Raw genomic sequence first — 20,752 nt, 5'->3', positions numbered from 1 at the left:
TTATGCACATATATGCCAAATGCAGTAGGCACTAGATTTTGATAGGTGTTATTGTTCAATGATAGAGTCTGTTTCTTAGAACAGATATATTTCCTCTCAGTTGGCAGAAAAATATTAAATATTGAGCATTCAGGAAATTATTTTTAAAGAAAAGATCTAGGAGAGTGACTGAAAAGATCGTGGCATCGTGATTTCAAGATGTGCCAAACTCAGTATCAATTACATGTGCATCATCAATCTCATCTAAGCTTTTCACAGATTTAACAACAAAGAAAAGTGAAAGGGAGGAGGAGGAGCAAGAACTGCTAGATACCAGAGAGAAATGAAAATTTATGTGAATATGCTGCTATGGCAACCTACTGGTTTATTGTGCTGCTTGATACTTAAGGCTTGAAAACAATATGATATCATTTATTCCTAGGAACAGGCTGAAGAATATCATGCATCACTGTCTTAGCCCCAAGGGGTATCTATCTTTAGTTGTGCATTTGAATAAATTAATGTTATTATAATATATTAGGACACTTTAATGAATCTAGACTTTATTAAGCTATTTAAAATGTATGTCTTGTTTACTTTATCAATTTTAATGAAATTAATAATTTTAGATTAGAGACCTTTGGGCTGCTTTCCTTGTGACAATGTGATTAGCATGGGAGGATATTCCCTTTTAACCCTACATTAAATAAACAATGGCTACGGTACAGATGTCAAGCCTCCCTAACTGCTGTGAGTTCCTGTATCCCTGGCAACCTGGCCTATGACTGGATTTCTCCCCACCACTTGAACTATTTTTCTAATATCAATATGCCCATGATTTTAATGTAAAATATTACCCCACAATATAACAGCACAACCATTTCTCAGAAACTATATTCACAAAGAAAAAATCTTGAGAAGCCAGAATTGAGCAACAGAAATCAGCTTCCTTTCTCTAATCATATATTGGGTTTACAATGTCCTGCAATCTAAGCTGACAGGATTCATTTGTACTAATAGTCTCTCACCAATTTGAAAGTGTGTTACAATAAGAATGGCTCTATTTTACATTTAGTAAAAGGCTATAGCGCAGTCTTCCAAAAGAGTGTGTCATTCATGCCAAATACCATGATAAGTGTTGGGGACATGATAGTGAACAAGGAAGAATCCTCATTTCCAGGTAGATGAGAGCTTAGCAGGAGAGATGAAAAAGGAAAATAAGTTGTGTTTGGTTTAATAAGTGCTTGTTAGATGTAAGCCCATGAGGGTACATTTGAAGAGCTCCCTCCCCAGGTAGGAAAAATCTCGTTGTGGTAGCTTTCCTGGAGAAGGTGGCATCCCCATGGAGACGGAAGGACTAGGTAGCGGAAGGCCGCCAGCCAAAGGCAGACAAATGGGTATGTGAGTGGAAGGGGCTTACAAACAAAGGCGCCAACATGTGAAGAGGCCTGAGAGAGCGAGCTCATATCAAAGTCTGGGAATGGAAATATTTCAGGATAGCCACAGCTCCTGTTGTGTGAGGGTAGAATGGCAAGATTCATAGCCAGAGTGGAATACAGGGGCCAGAATGTGAAGAAACCTACATACCACCCTCTGTTGTGAGGACTTTATTCCAGGGACGGTGAAGAAACACCGACAGGCTTCATACATAAAGTGTAAGATCAACTATTTATTTTAGAAAGATCATTATGCATTTTAAAAACACAACCTAATTCCAGCTGTTACGGGTAGACTCTGTGTGTGCAGTACTAACCCCTTGATTCTAGTATGTCCCAAACCGAACTGAGTGTGATCCCTCCCTAACCTTTCTTCCTGTGTTCCAGCCTCAGCCAGTGGCTTCACTCTTTATCTTGTTGTCTAGATGGAAAACATAGAATTATGTTCAAATTTTCCTTTCCTTATATCCAATTAGTCACTGAAATAAGCAAATACTACCTTTCTTCTCTCTTGCTTTTTAACTGCATATCCAATACTCTAAGCCATATTTTAACTTTCCCATCCATTTCTTCCAACTACTCTAAGAAATATTTTGTGAAGACGTACAAGCTGCCAACAAACATACACAAAATGCTCAGCTTCACTAATCATCAGAGAAATGCAAATTAAAACCACAATGAAATACCATCTCACACCAGTCAGAATGGCTATTATTAAAAAGTCAAAAAAACAACAGATGTTGGTGCGGATGTGGAGAAAAGGGTATGCTTGTACATGACTGGGAGAAATGTAAACTAGTTCAACTTCCATGAAGAACACTATGGAGATATCTCAAATAAATAAAAACAGAGCTACTATTTGGCCCAGTAATTCCACTAAACAAAGGAAAACAAATAATCATATTAAAAAGCCACTTGCACTTGCATGTTTATCACAGCAGTATTCACAATAGCAAAGTCATGGAATCAACCTGAGCATCCATCAATGGTTGATTGGATAAAGAAAATGTGGCACATATATTCAGTGAAATACTATGCAGCCATATGAAAGAATAAAATAATGTCCTTTGCAGCAACATGGATGGAGTTATAGGCCATTATCCTAAGTGAAATAACTCAGAAACAGAAAATCGAATACTGCATTCTCACTTATAAGTGGGAGTTAAAAAATGGGTACACATGGACATAAAAATGGAAAATAGGCACTGAGGATTCCAAAAGTGGGTAGGCTGGGAGAGGAGTGAGGGATGAAAACTTACTTATTGAGTACAATGTTCACTATTTGGGTGTTGGGGGCCCTAGAAACCCAAACCTCACCATTATGCAATATACCCATATAACAGCCTTGCACATGTACCTGCTGAATCTAAAATAAATCAATAAATAAATTAAACTACTGCTACACACAACAAAGAGACTAGATTGTTTTAGTACTCTTGAAAATCCCCTCAATAGCTTTCCAATACTTCTGGAATCCAGTGCAAACGCCTTGTAACATTTAAGACCCTCCAAGTCTTTCCCTAAGGTGCCTTTCTAGCCCTAACTCCTGTTGTACCTGATGTCATATGCTGCACACCAAGACATTTAAAATCCTTGTGCATAATGCTTACGTGACATTGATCATGTTCTTCTCTTGCCCATGATTATTCTTAACCCCGTGGAATTTTTGGAAGTGCTACTCATCCTTTGGCATCCAGCAAAAAAGCCACATTTGCCTTGAAGTATTCTGTAACCCTTTTATTTGAGTTGAATGGACTCTTACTGTGCACTTTCACAGGTCTTGGCTTTGGGTTCCCTGAAAATTTTCTTAGTTTGTACTTAGTTCATTTTGCTGATTTTTATGACAAATCCTACTCTCTAAGTCACAAGATGCAAACTGGAGGTGGCCCACTTTCATCTTTGTCTGACCCAGTGTTTTCAATGTAATAATATGTATTTGTGTTTCACATGGGCATGTGCTCTTCAATTCCTAGTAGTTGAAACGCTTTCAGTTATTTCATAAATGTATTTGCATCTCTGGCCTTGAATGTTAAAGTCATCACAAACGTGGTGAGAGTTGTACTGAGACCACATTGGCTATGAAAAGAAATATCATCAAATGAAATAAATAAAAAAATAAACAACATAACACGACATAGCGAAATATAATAATGAGATAACACTAGAAATGCAAATTTCTTCAATTCAGGAACTTTTCTTTCCTTTTCAAATTATCTCACAGATTAAGGAAGAAGTGAAACTTTTCAAATTATCTCACAGGTGAATGAAGAAGTGAAATCTGAAGTTAGAAGAGAAGATCACTTTTAACCTGAAATGGTAATAAGGTTATTTCTAATACTCTTCTAAATCAAAACATGTAACTGCCTACGTTGGTAAGAACCACCTTGTGAATGATAAGATAAAAGCAAAGGAGAAACAGAATGTACTTCTAGTCTCTTCTGAATAATCAAACTTGCAATGTAAAATCTAGAAGAGAGATATCCTGACATAGGAGTCTGGGAATTAGGCCTGTGCTTTCCTTCAAGTCATTTCACCTTCAAAAGATACAGTTTTTATTATCACATGTAATCTGGTTAGAATTATACAAAGAATGAGTAAGACAGTATGTAGTAAGTTGTAAAATATGTTATAAGATAGCAAAGTCAGCATATAAGGTAAAGTTGCATGTCGTTAAAATTAATCTTGAAAATTCCTTAGGCCGGGTGCGGTGGCTCAAGCCTGTAATCCCAGCACTTTGGGAGGCCGAGGCGGGCAGATCACAAGGTCAGGAGATCAAGACCATCCTGGCTAACACGGTGAAACCCCGTCTCTACTAAAAAAAATACAAAAAATTAGCCGGGCTTGGTGGCGGGCGACTGTAGTCCCAGCTACTCGGGAAGCTGAAGCAGGACAATGGCATGAACCTGGGAGGCGGAGCTTGCAGTGAGCCAAGATCGCGCCACTGCACTCCAGCCTGGGTGACAGAGCAAGACTCCGTCTCACAAAAAAAAAAAAGAAAATTCCTTAAACTTCCTTGTTTGAAACTACCATACTTTACAATAGTTTCCAAAATGGAAAGAAAGGATCTTAAAGTAGAAATAAAATGACTATTTGGAGTGTGAGAAAAAAATAACAGAAGGTCCATTTGTATTGTATTCTTATCTCATTTTTAAAATTTTCTGTCTCAGGTCATTTAATGCATGAATACACTAGTTCAGAAATGCATAACCGTAAGTAAAAATCGGTATGGAAATATTGTTAGTTTTTGCTAAATTTTATATTTTACTCATAGGAATATATGTTTTAAAAAATGTTGCTGACCCCTGCTTTTACATCACTGTTGATGAGTGAGCACTAAAGTAGTTGGCTTTGTTTCAGAGCCATGTTACATTAAACAAACATTTTCAACATTAAAACCTCATCAAAAATAGAGAGATGCTCATACTATCAGAGATATACGGGAACGAAGGCCAATTGAAGGAGCAGCCAGGTTCATATCTCCCATGGTATGTATTTTTGAAGCAGTAGAGTAGCAAGTCATGCCATTTAATTATATGTGCTATCTAGCTTTTTCTCTCTTCCTCTCTCTCTCATGTAGCACCCCATGCTTAAGAATTGACTCTATGTAAGTGAAACAAGGTGAACATTTTGCAAAGCCACCACACATAATAAAGCCTTGAAAATCAGAATCTGCTATGCAAATGTAATGTATTCATAATTTTGACATAAATAAATTGCATGAAAACAGTAAAGAACGGGGCATCAAAATTTTCCTACATACAAAAATATTTTAACTCATTTTGCTGGTTTCCTCAAAAATATAAGAAGGGGAGAAGACCCTCCCTCCCACAGTCCTGCAGCAAAGTGAATACTCACATAAAATTTATAGCCTGCCTAGACAATCAGGTAGTAAATATTTAGAATAGAAAAGAGGGGAGGAATGGTCATTATTCTTTATTATGATTTCTCAAGTTCATGTTACCACTGTAAAATCAGGAATGAAAAATAATCATTATCTAAAGTGAAACTTAACATCAACTTTACTGAAAAAGGTCACCATGCCTCTATGTAAAGTGAACATGGCACGTTCTACAAGGTTGGCTTTAGGTATTTTCCTATGTATTCATTGGTATCTGCATACATTTTGTACTTGTCTATGCATGCATATTTTTTATTATACTTTAAGTTTTAGGGTACATGTGCACAATGTGCAGGTTAGTTACATATGTATACATGTGCCATGTTGGTGTGTTGCACCCATTAACTCGTCATGTAACATTAGGTATATCTCCTAATGCTATCCCTCCCCCCTCCCTCCACTCCACAACAGGCCCCAATGTGTGATGTTCCCCTTCCTGTGTCCATGTGTTCTCATTGTTCAATTCCCACCTATGAGTGAGAACATATGCATGCATATTTTATGCATCTAGATAACTAACCCTTCTCACCAGGGCAAAATGATACTGATCATCACATTTCTTTCTATAGCAGTGATATAAGGAATGACTTAAAAGAGAATAGGCCAAGTTTGAAATATGTTGCTTAAAAGTCAAGATATTATAGGACCCACATTGCCAAATGCAAAAATTTCCATTTTTTAGGTACATAGCTTTTAAACTAATGTATTGATAATTTTAATGTCTTTTTCATTCATGGGAGTAATTTATATTTACCTCATTTGCAACGTTTTCATCCCTATGTTAAATTACAGTAGAGGAATAGGAAAGAAATGCTGTTGCAGCTAAAAAATTCCAAAAAAAGCATTTCTACAATTAGCCCTTTGCCTAAAAACAGGAAAAGTAAGTAAAATACAATTTTTAAAATCTATTCATTTATTTAATATTTTATTTTTAATTGACCAATAATAATTTTATATATTTATAGGGTATAATGTGGTATTTTTATATATGTATACATTGTGAAATGACTAAATCAAGCTAACATATCAGTTGCCTAAAAGCCTGGAGCAGTTAAAATGGTCATGAGAAATCAGAAAGCATGTATTTCTAGACCTCAGGCTTGGATTTGAGGTAATCTCGAAAAAGAGGAGGGAATTCAACGGTGCAGGCAAAATAACAAAATTCTCATCTAAGACAAGATGGCACTACCATCTTCACAAAGTAATACAGATCCATGTTTTCTCAATACCTATTGAAATGCCAGTATATTACAATTCATGTTTTTAGCCTTAATCCTAAATGAATGTACTATTCTCAAACAACAGATTAATTGAATTTCATATCACCAAAAACATTTGCTTAATGATACTTTGGATGTTCTGAAATTGTCTTTTCACTGCATATGCATATAAAGAGTATATTTCTACTGAACAACCTTCTATATTATTAAGGAAAAAAGTTTAAATATTTGGCTCTCTTTATAACTCTAATTTTCCCAAGGCTTGAATAAATACATAGTAAAATTAAGCCCATTGATACTCTTCATTCCAGGTGCGCTGAAAGAAACTATGATGTTAAAAAATGACTACCTTATCCTAGGAGGTAATATTTTAATAACTAGTATATAACATTAGCCACTCTCATGGTGGAATAAACTAAAAGCCAAATGACTAATATTTCTAATATAAAAAATACTTAGATAATGCATGAGAGAGACAGTGTGGGAGCTGTCTTTGAAGATGGCATCAGATGACTCTCACCTCTTGATATTCATGTCGTCCCTGTCCTGTTCCCTCTCACAATGACAATTTCAGGGCATCCAAAGTCCCATTAAGCAAATGTTTTCGATGACATGAAATCACATTGAAGAAGGTTTCCCCATGTAGTTAATAATGTATTATGGGTATGACACAGCATGACTTCTGAAACTAGGTTATAAAGGGCACGGCAGCTTCTACCTAGCTCTCTTCTGGATCACTAATACTGGATGAAGCCCGTTGCCTATGGTGACATCTACATGGCAGTTAACTGAGTCTATCTGCCAATAACTAGCACTACTTGCTGGGCATGTGGGTCAGTCATCTTGGAAGCAGATTCTCCAGCCCCAGTCAAGCCTTCAGATGAGCAGCACCAGGTGACATCTTAACTGCAATCTTATGAGAGACCCTGAGTGATAACCATCCAGCCAAACTGCTCCTGGATTCCTGACCCACAGAGGCTGCTTGAGATGGTTAGTGCTTACTGGTTTTAGCTGCTAAGTTTTGGGTTAATTTGTTACTTAGCGATAGATAACTAATAATGGCATCAGAAACAAGGGAAAGAACATGGGCCGAGAGGTTATCACATCTAAAATGTCTTGATGGTGATGTAAAGCTGAGTGCTCTTCAGGTTAAGTCTCTTGTGTCTCAGTTTTGTCAACAGTAAATTAATGATAATAAATCTTATCTCACAGAGGTCTGAACAATAAATGAGATAAAAGAACTCAAAGAAACTGGAAAGTGTTTTTTTTTTCCTCTGTAAGTACACATTTCTTTTCTTTAAATTGTGCTTAATTTTACAGTCTTTCTTTTAAGGGGTTTTAAGCTGATTGCTCTTAGCACACAGAAATGGACTTTACAGGATGTTGAAGAACTGCAGGCAGAGATAGGGCTATGGATATTCAGGCACTGCCTCTGTTTTCTGTTTGTGTTTATTTGTTTATGTTTATCTGGATGAAGAGCTGGCTTTGAAGGTCTTGACTTAAGATAAATGAATATTTATAAACATTCTCTTACATAGAAGTGAAGCAATTGTATAAGTTATTTCTGAGTATTTATGTAAACCTCAAATCAAAAAAGGTCTCTAGGAAACAAAACTCTAGATCTTGCAGAAATAAACTCTGTTCCTCTCTGACAGGGTCTCTGACAGCTTCATGTTCCCAGTTAAAGACCTCAGAGGTCAAGAAGACAACTCTGAAACATGCTGTATCTGTTTCTGCTGTGTTCCTCTTGACTCCATTTTTGTGTGTCCTTGACTAAATAAATTGGGAAATTATAAGTGAGTCTTTGTACGTGCAGTTTCTTATTTTGCAAATCCATAAACAACTTGAAATGCTTTTACCCTTGGTATTTCACATTGACATTTCAAATTAGTTTGATAGACTCTTAAGGGCCTTGACCTACACTAGGTGCCATAGTATAGGGGTTAAACCCATGGACTCTGCATGAAGATTTATAAGACTTCCTGGGTTTAAATCCCAGCTCTGCCGCTAACTGTATGAACTTGTGCAAATTACTTAAAAGCATTCTATGCTTTGGTTTCCTCAGGTAAAAGTTAAGAATAATATTTACCTTACAGGTTTGTTATAAGAGTAAAATGGGTAAATATTATCAACTTAGAACACTACCTGTCCAATAGCAGGTGCTTGCTAAATAGATAGCTTTTTATTTATTTTTTAATTTTTTATTTTGTTGAGACAGAGTATCACTCTGTCTCCAGGCTGGAGTGCAGTGGAGCAATCTCGGCTCACTGTAATCTCCGCCTCCTGGGTTCAAGAGATTCTCCTGCCTCAGACTCCTGAGTAGCTGGGACTACAGGTGCCTGCCACCATGCCTGGCTAATTTCTTTATTTTTAGTAGAGACGGGGTTTCACCATGTTGGCCAGGGTGGTCTCGATCTCTTGACCTCGTGATCCACCCATCTTTGCATCCCAAAGTGCTGGGATTACAGGCGTGAGCCACCGTGACTGGCTAACTTTTGATTTTGATGAAGTAAATAATTGAATGGCCTGGGTGTTTATGGTGAATCTACATAGTGAGTGCAACCATTCAGCAACCAGAATCCTTCTCTTTCCTACTCCCTGCATATGCTCAACTTTGCTTTACTTTAGTTTTGAAATGAAATTATTCATTACCATGATATTTGAGAATTTGAATATTGCCTCAGATATAACCCTAAAGATGATAAATGTATGCTTCACTCTGAACTGAAAATATGTTTGCCTTTCACAAGTGCATTTGATTTTCACAGCTGCATTTTTCTATGTGTGTGAGTGTGTTGGGGAGGACATTGATTGGGGAAAATCAATCTACCTTTTCCTTTTTAGCAAATGGTTCTGAACTCCTTTGAAAATCTAATAAAAGCTGTAGTCCATCTCTACAGTAGGAAAAAAAATCACTGAAGCTATGATTGTGGACACCAATTGGCCCTTTTCTATATTTACTATAGGGCAAGAAAGTGGACCGAGGATTATTGTAGCTTTTTTTTTTTTTTTTTTTGACAATGGTTTCTGAATTTAGAAAAGAGAAAAAGAGCAGAAAAAAAAAATCCAGGACATTGCTTCACACAGTATTGGAAACAAAACGGCCTTTAACAAAGGAGCTCTGATTGTTAGCTTTTAAGAAATTAATGACACAAATTAAAAAGTGACTTTGAAAGGTATATAAAATAGTCTGTCAGTGTTATTTATACAGTGTTTTGTAGAGAACCAGGGATCTGGGGGACTCCTGCAATGATGTCCTAATTTAGAGGAGGGTTCTGAACAGGTAGAATTGAGGCTCCACTTACCCAGCATCTACTCGAGAAGTGCTGTGTTCATAAATATTACTTCTTGGCCTTCCAAATAAGATTGTACTGAACAAAGAGTTCCATAACTTATAAAGGATTCAGAACCACTTTTCTGGATATTTGTCCATATAGATAATTACAAACCGGAACTTCTCAACCTGGGTTATCAAAATCTGAGAAAGGCTATACTGGCAGATGTACAGTACTGTAGGGTGAAATGAGAGTGACCACAGACCAGTTTACCTAATTCTCAGTATATAAAAATATGGAGTCTTCTACTAAGCTATAAAAAGGCAAATTTAGAATTAGTAAAAACACATAAATTAGTAAAAAGAATTTAAAAATTTAACAACCCAAATTATAGAAGAAGTTGCATATAAAATAGCTAAAAAAATTTGTAGGTAAAACCAGTCAGAAGAAATGAGACTGTTATGGGGATATTATCCCTTATTATTAAGGTTGATGTTAAAAAGGGATATTGTCTTCCACAAATCTTTTGATTCCAGTTCCAGAAAAAAATACCTGCTTGTATCACATACATTCTTATCCTTTGTGGTAATATCTAAGTCTTTATATAATTTCACCAGTTTTCTGTTCAGATATTTAGCTGCAATTGGTTATGAGCCATGACATAAGTAAATGATATCATTTGGAGGTGTCCTCACCCAAAATCTCATCCTGAATTTAATTTGAATTGTAATCTCCATGTGTTGGGGGAGAGACCCATGGGAGGTGATTAGATCATGGGGGCAGTTCCCCCATCCTGTTCTCATGATAGTGAGTGAGTTCTCACAAGATCTGATGGTTTTTTAAGGGAGTTTTCCCCCTTTTGCTTGGGACTTCTCTCTCCTGCCACCTAGTGAAGAAGGACATGCTTGCTTCCCCTTCCACTGTGATTGTAAGTTTCCTGTGACCTCCCCAGCCATGTGGAACGGTGAGTCAATTAAACCTCTCTCCTTTATAAGTTACCCAGTCTTGGTCTTGGGTAGTTCTTTATAGCAGCATGAGAACGGACTAATACAGTACGTAAGCCCCCTACATATATGTTGTACAGTATGGAATTGCCAACATTTGGCTTTTTTGACTTCGAAAGTGGGAATTTCATGTGGTTTAACCTAGCATTTGCTTGAATATATTCCTCCCTAGTTTTGATGCAGACTCTATACAGTATAGATAATTCCCTCTTGTCTGCATTATAGACTCCAGTTTACCCACAGGGGTCCTGTGATTTTTTGAGGGCTTGATAACAGAATTTGAAGAGGTCTGAATGAGCCTACTGGTTGAAAGTAAAGAGAAAGTTGTCAAGTCCTGTCTTATCTTATTCAGTAGCTCTTGCCAAGGTTTTTGGGTCTTCTCAAGGGAGTAATCATACAGAGTTGAAATAAGAGCAGCCCTAAAATCCCATTGGTTAGTCCTTTAGGCATGTATTTTATCTCCTCTACAGCCTCTTTAGTGATAGAATATCTAAAACATAGTGTTCTATAAAACAAAATGTTAAACTATCTTGTGGGAGAATACGGCAGGTGAAAGGGTTGAGGCTTATCAAGGAAGCCAGGCAAAGACAGCAGTTCCTATTGCTTTTGAAGTGCTCTTGTGGAAGCTGTACTCAAGTCCTTTAAGAGCTGGTTTACTTCCCAAATAAACTGAGTTGCCAGCAAGAGCAATGGTGTAGTGTTTCAGGAGAGAGGGGAAGAAATGAAATGCATCAGTGATGGGGGATTTGCAGGCATTTCTGAGATCATGCAAACCAAAGTGGACATTTCTTCTGGATGCTATTAGCTACTCATCCCTCCCACGTGGGCCCCTTCAGTTTGCTTGCTGGAGAGGAGGCTGTTGAGAATCATTCAAGCCAGTTAAAGAAATTGCCTAAAGTAAGTATCTGAAACACAAGCACATTAGCTCAAAGTGCTTAGAACACAGTAATAATCACAAAATCCTTACTTCTTCTCTCCTTTGTACCATTCAAAGGCTGGAGGCGGCACACCTGCACCTTCGCATCTTATCAGGCCACTGCGTCCGGGGGTCACGGTGCCAGATTTAATTTCCTGAATAGTAGGAGCAACTGCAAAAGAAACAAACAAACAAATACTAGTGGATAAGTAAAAATAATCCTCAACAGAAATATGACACACATATATTTTTATTCCTTCTATATTCAAAGCAATCTTATGCCTGATAGACCAATGCATCACATTTTCAGTGTTTTATGCCTCAAGTACAAGACTAGTCATTTTCAGCTTCGTTTTTCAAGTTGAACAATAGATGAATGTTTTCAGGGAGTGCAGAGCAAATGCAATACATTTTGGCCTTGCTTCCTGCTGGAAAAATGGCATTGGTGAGGGTAACACTTCATCTGTACTACAGTCCAACTCTACTGCAGTAATAGTTCTCATCTACTGAGTGATCACAGGGAGCCAGCCACTGGGCTAGGTGCTTTACATTCTCGATTTCCTCACAAAAATACTCTAAGCGTGATGGTATTATCTCAATTTTACAAATGTGAAAAGTCAAGTTCAGAGATGTTAAATGAATTGTCAAGGTCACACAGCTACTTAGTTGCAGAATTTGCCTTTGAAATCAGGCATGTGAACTCAAAGCCTGGGCTCTTGAGATCTTCTGTGTTTTTTTCCGGCCTCCTCCCTATGCTTTAGTAATTTAGTGATTTTTTTTCTTTAATGTAGTTTCTTCTGTCTGAATGCCATTGTTTCCTATTTCCACAGCTTCAAGATCCATTTTAGGCATCAGTGTCCCCATGCTCTTCCCTATTGCTCCAGCTGGAAAAAGTTTCCCCACCTCTGAGTATCTGGATCCCTCATACCATCAACTTTCTATCATGTATTGATAGAAATGTATTGCATTGGCTGGGTGTGGTGGCTCACGCCTGTAATCCCAGAAATTTAGGAGGCTGAGGCGGGCGGCCCACGAGGTCAGGAGATAGAGACCATCCTGGCTAACACAGTGAAACCCCATCTCTACTAAAAATACAAAAAATTAGCTGGGCGTGGTGGCGGGCACCTGTAGTCCCAGCTACTCGGGAGGCTGAGGCAGGAGAATGGCGTGAACTCAGGGGGCAAAGCTTGCAGTGAGCCGAGATTGCGCCACTGCATTCTAGCCTGGGCAACACAGCAAGACTCCATCTCAAAAAAAAGAAAAATAAGAAATGTATTTCATTGTATCATGTACTGTATTTGTGGGTATGCCAGACTTCCTTTTCAGTTCCTTGAAGGCAGGGTTAAATATCTGATTCATCTTTGTATCTTCCAAGCGCACAGTGTATATTCCATTACACAGTGCCTGGCACAGTGTGATGCTTAAAAAACTTTTTTGGTAGCATAACTTTTTTTTTTATCCTTCACATAGTTATTCAACTGTCAACATGTGCCGGGCATTTCTTAAGGAACAAAGCAGTTAATTGCCCTGACGTGATGAAGCTTATATTCCAGATGGGGTAACAAACGGGGAGACGGACTATAAGCAGCAAATACCACAAATAAGTAATTTAAATAAAATGTCAGAAGGCGATACATAATACAGTAAGACAAAAGCAAAACCCTTATAGTTGCAAGGTAAGAGGAATCAGAGAATGGAATGGATTGCAATTTTCGATAGGGTAATCTGAGTAGGCCTCATCGAGATGGTAAAACTTGCACAAAGACTAGATGTAAATGAGTGAGTTAGCTGTGTGCATATTTAGAGACAGAGAGTTGTAGGAAGAGGGAACAGCTTGCAGTAAGACACTGAGGCTGAAGCTAGCCTAGTTTGCTTAAGAAATAGCAAGATTGGTGTGGCCGACACAAAGAGAAAGGAGAGTAGGAGGGGATAGGAACAATTTTCAGTGGATTCCAAGTTTACACCAAAGAGAAACAAAGGATGGAAGATTGGGTAGGACCTCTCGGGTCATTTCAAGGAATTGACTTTCATTCTAAGACAAATGGTGAGCCCCTGCAGAGTACAGATAAAATCTGATCCGTTTTTTGAAAAGATGACTGTGGCTGCTGTGTTGAGAAAAGACCATAGTGAGGCTAGGATAAAAGTCTAGGGATAAAGTAGGGAATGCAGTAAGCAAGGCAAATGAAGGTGGGTGGCTCACACCAGGGTGGTGGCAGTGCAAGTGGTGGAAAGTTATCGGGCTTTTGGTCTACTCTGAAATTGGAGCTGGTAAGATTTCTAGACAGACTGAAGTGACATAGAGAGGAGTCAAGGGTGATTTAATTTGGGTTGAGTAGCTGGAAGGTTATTGACTGAGGTGAAAAGGACTGTAAATAGAAGAATTTTGGAGGGGGCTGGGCGCAGTGGCTCACACTTGTAATCCCAGCACTTTGGGAGGCCGAGGCGGGTGGATCACCTGAGGTCAGGAGTTCGAGACGAGCCTGGCCAACATGGTGAAACCCCGTCTCTACTAAAACTACAAAAATTAGCCAGGCATAGTGGTAGGCGCCTGTAATCCCAGCTACTTGGGAGGCTGAAGCGGGAGAATCGCTTGAACCCGGGAGGCAGAGGTTGCAGTGAGTTGAGACTGCCATTGCACTTCAGCCTGGGCAACAAAAGCGAAACTCCATCTCAAAAAAAAAAAAAAAAATTTTGGAGGGAAACATTAGGAGTTGTATGCATGTGTCTTTTCATAAATATTTCCTTTTCTACCAAGTTTTTAACATACTATAATTCATATTTCAAATAACACTAAAGAAAATTATTAATCAACAACTAGAATCTTGAAGATAACAAAAACTAGTTCATTCAGAAATATGGCCTAAGTGTGCACCATGGATGTATTCTGATTTCTTTGGAAAGCAATTAAAAAGTACAGTATTTCATGTTTTATCAATATTTAGTGAATACTGAATATATAGTTTTCAACATATGAAAACTATAAAAACTCTTACAATGGAACATTGCCTTTCATGTAAAAAAATACCCTAGTAAATACATTATTTTCTGTTAAGGGCGATACTTCTTTTTGAAATTATCGCACTTCTATTTCTCTGTGGTGTTTTTATTCTTATTATTTATAGTTCTAGAAAACATTGCAAGGAAAATATTTTTGTTAAAGTGCTTGCTAATAAATTGGTGAAAAATAATGAAATAATATTTCCAAAAAATGTTTGCATGAGAACTGTTACAATATAGATACATACATATACACAAACACACACCCAGTTTTTTATATTATATGTAAATCATATATGTATAACATTTATAATGTACATATATATACCCTTATATATACACATTTATGTATATATGGGTTTATACATATATGTATATTCACAAACACAAGAAATCATTTCATAATTTTAAAATTATTTTGTTAAGCAAAGTTTCATGTCACCTACAAAAGCCAATTAAATATATTAAAAAATCTATAAATAACTCCATGTACTTGTCAATTATTATGACACTGCTCATGACAGGTACAGGTAAGATTGTATTTTAACTATTGTTCTCATAGGCTTTAATCTCTCTTTCCTGTCACACAAACAGACTGTAATCTTTTCTGATATCTAACTATTATTGAAGATGAAATAACCATATGCAACAGGAGATCCATCACAAGCTTCTATTGATAACCTGGTTAGTTTAATTACAATCTTGTTTGTCAAGGGGGCCATGACTCATTATAAACAAAAGCATGAAATCCGGAACACTGCCTGAAAACCCAGGCGTAATGAACCGAAATCAAAATCTAATTCATCATTAAAAGGCTTTTGTGCAGTACAGTGTACATACGGCTCAGCACTGGGTGCTTTACCACCAAGTTAAAGGGACATGATCGTGTTATCTAGGGCTTCGTGGGCTGCTACGATGGACGCCGAAAATGGAAAGATATCTAAAATGTCACATGGAAATACGGATAAAGAATGAATAAAAATCAATAACATTAATAATATGCATAAGAAAAAGTCCTAAGAGCATTTTGCAAGGTAGAGAGTTAAAGGTCCAAGTGTTGTGAAGTAATCAATGTGGAGAGAAGATTCTCATGCGGATATCCCTTTGTGGCTAAAATTATAAACTTGAACCGAAAGTTTTGATTGATTTTACTCAGAGACATAAAAATTCTTATTACATATTCATATTACCGTGCATTTTTTGGAAATAACTTGTTCAAAAACAAAAGGATTCAACCATTTATTTATTCTTTATTCCTTTGTTGATTCAACAAATATTTTATCAGCAATCACATTAATAAAAAAATAACGATATTCCTGGCCTCATAAAGCGGATATGAAGTGATACAAACTAAGATGAAAACAGAGCAGGGTGAAAGAAAAAGGAAGAGCAAGATATGTTATTTACTGTGTTGCCGTCTCAGAGATCCTTGATGATAAGGTAATATTTGAACAAAGAATTAAATGATGTGAGAAAAGGAATCATTGGGCGATCTGTAGAAAATTATTGGAATAAGAAACAGGAAAGGCAAAGGTCCTGAGTGGAGAGCATGCTTGAGGTGGAAACCTGTTTAATAGGATTAAGTTTAACACACTGTTTTAGAAAGAGCAAAATGGTCATCATTGCTTGAGTAGAATAGGTGAGAATAATCCAGAAGAGAAGGTGGGGCAGGGGCCTGGAGCCCAGATTCTATAGGGTCTAGTAGCCCATGATAAAAGCTTTGAATTTTATTCTAAGCTGATAACGTTTTGCAGATTTTGAGCAGAGGAGTGACATGATTTAGTTAAAATCCTACAAAGATTATTTGTCTGTTGTGTGGAACATGGTCTGCAAAGAGGCAGGAGAGGAAACCGGCAGAATAGCTACGAGGCTGTTGTAGTAATCCTTAGGACAATGAGAAAGTCATTGGCCAATGCATAGAAAAGGCAGTAGTTGAGGATAGAATGTAATTAAATAGATCATTGCTCACATTGGACCTGAATCAGCTCATTTTAGTTAACCGGCATTGATGGAGCATTTTCAGTGGATTCCAAGTTTACACCATTCTGAACCCTATTACTCTGTACAAATAAAAGGATTCTGTGGGTACAGACATGGCTGATAATGCCCAGAGGATTACTTTCTACAGTACTTCTTAGAAATTGTGATGTACATGTATGTCTTATGAATCTTTTATTGCAGGGGTCCCCAGCCCCTGGGCCTGTTAGGAACCGGGCCACACAGCTGGAGGTGAGTGGCAGGTGAGCAGATAGAGCTTCATCTGTATTTACAAATGCTCCCCATCGCTCGCATTACTGCCTGAGCTCCACCTCCCATCAGATCAACAGCAGCATTAGATTTTCATAGGAGTGTGAACCCTATTGTGAACTGCACGTGAAAGGGATCTAAGGTGCACACTCCTTATGATAATCTAATGCCTGATGATCTGAGGTGGAGCTGAGGCATCGTTGCCAGCACTGGGGAGTGGCTGCAAATACAGACTAATGTTAGCAGAGAATTATACACATAGGCCATAATAAATCAATTGCTTGCAGACTCATATCAAAACCCTATCAGTGAGTGGCAAGCAACAATTAAGCTGCATCTGGTGGCAGGCTTTATAGTGGCAAATAAGTTGAGGTACTTCAATTACACAACTGCATCTGGTGGCAGGCTTTAAGTCAGAATCTGACACGTTAGTCTGCATGTGGCCCACACATTATTTTATTTACCACTTCTGTCCGTACCTCTTTCCTACACTGCGCACTTGTCTCAGTCACAGTTTTGGTAAGCCCACAAGCTAACCCTAGCCAAAATGAATAAAAACCAAACATCACTAGAGAGCTTCTTTGAAAGGGGAAAAGACCCAACAACTCTAAGACTGCCGACAAAAGAAAGCTGCATTTAAAATAAAATAATAAGAGGGCTACTTAAATTACAAGTTCATTGTAACAGGTGATTCACATTCTCCAAGCCCACTTTGTATAATGTGCGGTGACTGGCTATCCAACAAGGCCATGAAACCTTCAAAACTGCTTTACCACATGGAGACCAAGCACCCTGCATTAAAAGACAAGCCTCTGGAGTTTTTCTTTTTTTTTTTTTTTTTTTTTTTGAGACGGAGTCTCGCTCTGTCGCCCAGGCTGGAGTGCAGTGGCGCAATCTCCGCTCACTGCAAGCTCCGCCTCCCGGGTTCACGCCATTCTCCTGCCTCAGCCTCTCCGAGTAGCTGGGACTACAGGCGCCCGCCACCACGCCCGGCTAATTTTTTTTGTAATTTTAGTAGAGACGGGGTTTCACCATGGTCTCGATCTCCTGACCTCTTGATCCACCCGCCTCGGCCTCCCAAAGTGCTGGGATTACAAGCGTGAGCCACCGCGCCCGGCCCAAAGGAAAAAAACATAAACACAAAGAACAGAAGCAATTATTGAAGGCCACCACTTCATCAAATGTGTCTGCACCAAGAGCATGATTCTCCGTGACTAACCACATTGCTAAAGCTAAGAAGCCCTTTCCTTTTGGTGAAGAGTTGATCCTGCCTACTGCTAAGGATATTTGTCATGAACTTTTACGAGAGGCTGCTGTTCAAAAGGTGGCACACGTGTTCCTTTTTTGGCTAGCACCATAACTAGATGAAATAGCAGAGGATATTAAGGCACAATTGTTAGAAAGGTTTAACGAATCACTGTGGTACACAATCCAGGTTGAGTCGTCTACTGAGGTTGACAAGGCAATGCTTGTTTATGTGGGACATATTTTTCAGGAGGATGTTCGTGAGGATATGTTATGTGCATCTTTGTTGCAACTAACACCGCAGCTGCAGGACTATTCAAGCCTCTGAATGATTACAAATCGGGAAGACTGAATTGGTTATTTTGTGTTGGTATATGCATGGATGGAGTTGCTGCCGTGACTTGACAGCTTTCTGGTTTCACTATTCGGGTCAAAGAGGTCACTTCGGAACGTAAGTCTACACACTGTGTCATCCGTAGAGAAATGCTGGCTAGCTGGAAAATGTTACCTGAACTAAAATCATTTTGCAGAATGTGATTAAAATTACCAGCCACGTTAAAATACATGCCCTCAACTCACATCTGTTCCCACAGCTCTGTGAGGAGATGGACACAAAGCACACACGCGTTCTCTTATACACAGAAGTGAGACGGCTTTCTAAAGGTGGAGAACTGAGCAGAGTTTCTGAGTTACGAGAGCCACTCCAGAGATTACTTTTAGAAACACAGTCAGCAATGGCAGCACATTTCAGTGACATAGAATGGGTCGCAAAACTTGCTTACTTAGGTGACATATTCAACCTGCTCAATGGACTCAGCCTTTCACTTCAGGGGAGAATGACAACTGTGTTCAAATCGGCAGATAAAGTGGCTGCATTCAAAGCCAAGCTGGAATTATGGGGGCGACAAGTGAACACTGGGATTTTTGACACGTTTCAAACACTAGCGGAGATTTTGAAAGAGGCTGAGCCAGGACCTTCTTTCTCCCAGCTGGTGCATGATCGCCTAGCTCAGCTTTCGAAAGAGTTTGAGCATTACTTCCTAGTCACAAAAGACACCCGAACTGGGAAGGAATGGATCTGCGACCCATTTGTGAATAAGCCAGTTGTATTGACCTTGTCCCTGCCAGAAGAGACTCAGTTACTTGAGACTGCACATGACTATGGCCTTAAAAGTACGTTTGGGACAACCTCAAATCTCCATAAGTTCTGGATTAAGGTCAAGGCAGAATATCCTGGGTTGCCACAAAGGACTGAAAAACCTGCTTCCACTTCCAACATCCTATCTATGTGAAGCAGGGTTTTCTGCAGTCACAGCCACCAACATGAGGTCATGGAGTAGACTGGAAAAGCAACACACTTCGAGTGTCACTGTCTCCCATCACCCCCCGATGAGATTGTCTAGTTGCAAGAAAACACACTCAGCCTGTCACTGATTCCACATTATGGCGAGTTGTATTTCATTATATGTTACAATATAATAATAATAATAGAAATAAAGTGCACAATAAATGTAACGCACTTGAATCATCCTGAAAAAACCTTCTACCCCACCCCACAGTCCATAGAAAAATTGTCTTCCAAAAAACTGGTCCCTGGTGCCAAAAAGGTTAGGGACTGCTGTCTTTTTGGACAGACCCTTTTCCAAACTTATGTGACCACAGCATTCTGTAAGGTTTTATTTGAGCATTTTGTGGGTCTGATATTTCTTGGGATATATTTTGCATAAGTCAAATTAATGGAATAGTGGATCTCTAAGCTGTATTCTACATCATAGGTTGTGTGGTCCATGACTTTTAAGGTGAATGGTCATTACTGGCTCAAGAGGTTTCTAAGGGCTCATGAGCTATAATGTCCTCACAGATTTCATGTAAGGAGAAGGCTTCAATTATTTGTGCCATAAGGATATGGTCATTTATTTCCCTGGAACAGATGTACCTGACAAAAATTATGACTAATTAAATCTCCAACTGGAGCTGTACCGTAAAAAATTATAAATATATTTGGCCAAGTTGTACAAAACACTCATTTTCCACTACAGTGTTCCATGTTTTAAGTAATCATAGTGGGCTCTTTCTTCGAAAGATGATCAAATGAAAAAATCTGAGTGATTGCTTCCAGAGCCTATTTCTCTTACTACTACACTCCCTCCATTGCTCTGTGAATTTTGGCCTGGCACCGGCAGTGTAAGCTGTTTTTGCTGGGAGTAGGGCTATAAATTTATGCATCTTCATGTGTTTACGTTTCCAGAACTTTTTTTCTTTTTGTATATATAGCCTTTTGTTCTTCTCAGATGTAATCTTTCAATAACATTAAAGTGGCAAGGAAAGTGAGTGCTAGACTCGCTCAAATTCACCAGTAGAATAGCATCCACAGGAGTGGACTGTGAGCTGAAGCAATTGCACAGTGGAAATAAAATCAATTTCAGAGGAATGTTATTAGACAGATGTGAGTAAGAGCAAGGAACAGATGTTGGGGAAAGCCAGCAGTGAAAGGGTCAACACGAGGTATTTAATACCGTGTGGTTAGAGGCTCAC

At 38.4% G+C, this 20,752-nt stretch overlaps 1 protein-coding gene across 5 annotated transcripts in view; it reads right to left on the bottom strand.

Moving 5' to 3' along the window:
* The window catches only part of NEGR1 (neuronal growth regulator 1), a 906,728-nt gene that overhangs the window by 198,814 nt on the left and 687,162 nt on the right, over positions 1–20,752 (bottom strand). For all 5 annotated transcript variants that reach the window (XM_032155585.2, XM_058439668.1, XM_032155583.2 and 2 more), the window contains one exon: positions 11,780–11,900. In XM_032155585.2, the coding sequence (XP_032011476.1) occupies positions 11,780–11,900 (121 nt within the window). The remainder of the gene's footprint in view (positions 1–11,779; positions 11,901–20,752) is intronic.

The sequence above is a fragment of the Hylobates moloch genome, unplaced genomic scaffold (assembly GCF_009828535.3).
Source record: "Hylobates moloch isolate HMO894 unplaced genomic scaffold, HMol_V3 SCAFFOLD_5, whole genome shotgun sequence".
NCBI lineage: Eukaryota > Metazoa > Chordata > Mammalia > Primates > Hylobatidae > Hylobates > Hylobates moloch.
This window is presented reverse-complemented; position numbering and strand designations above follow the sequence as displayed.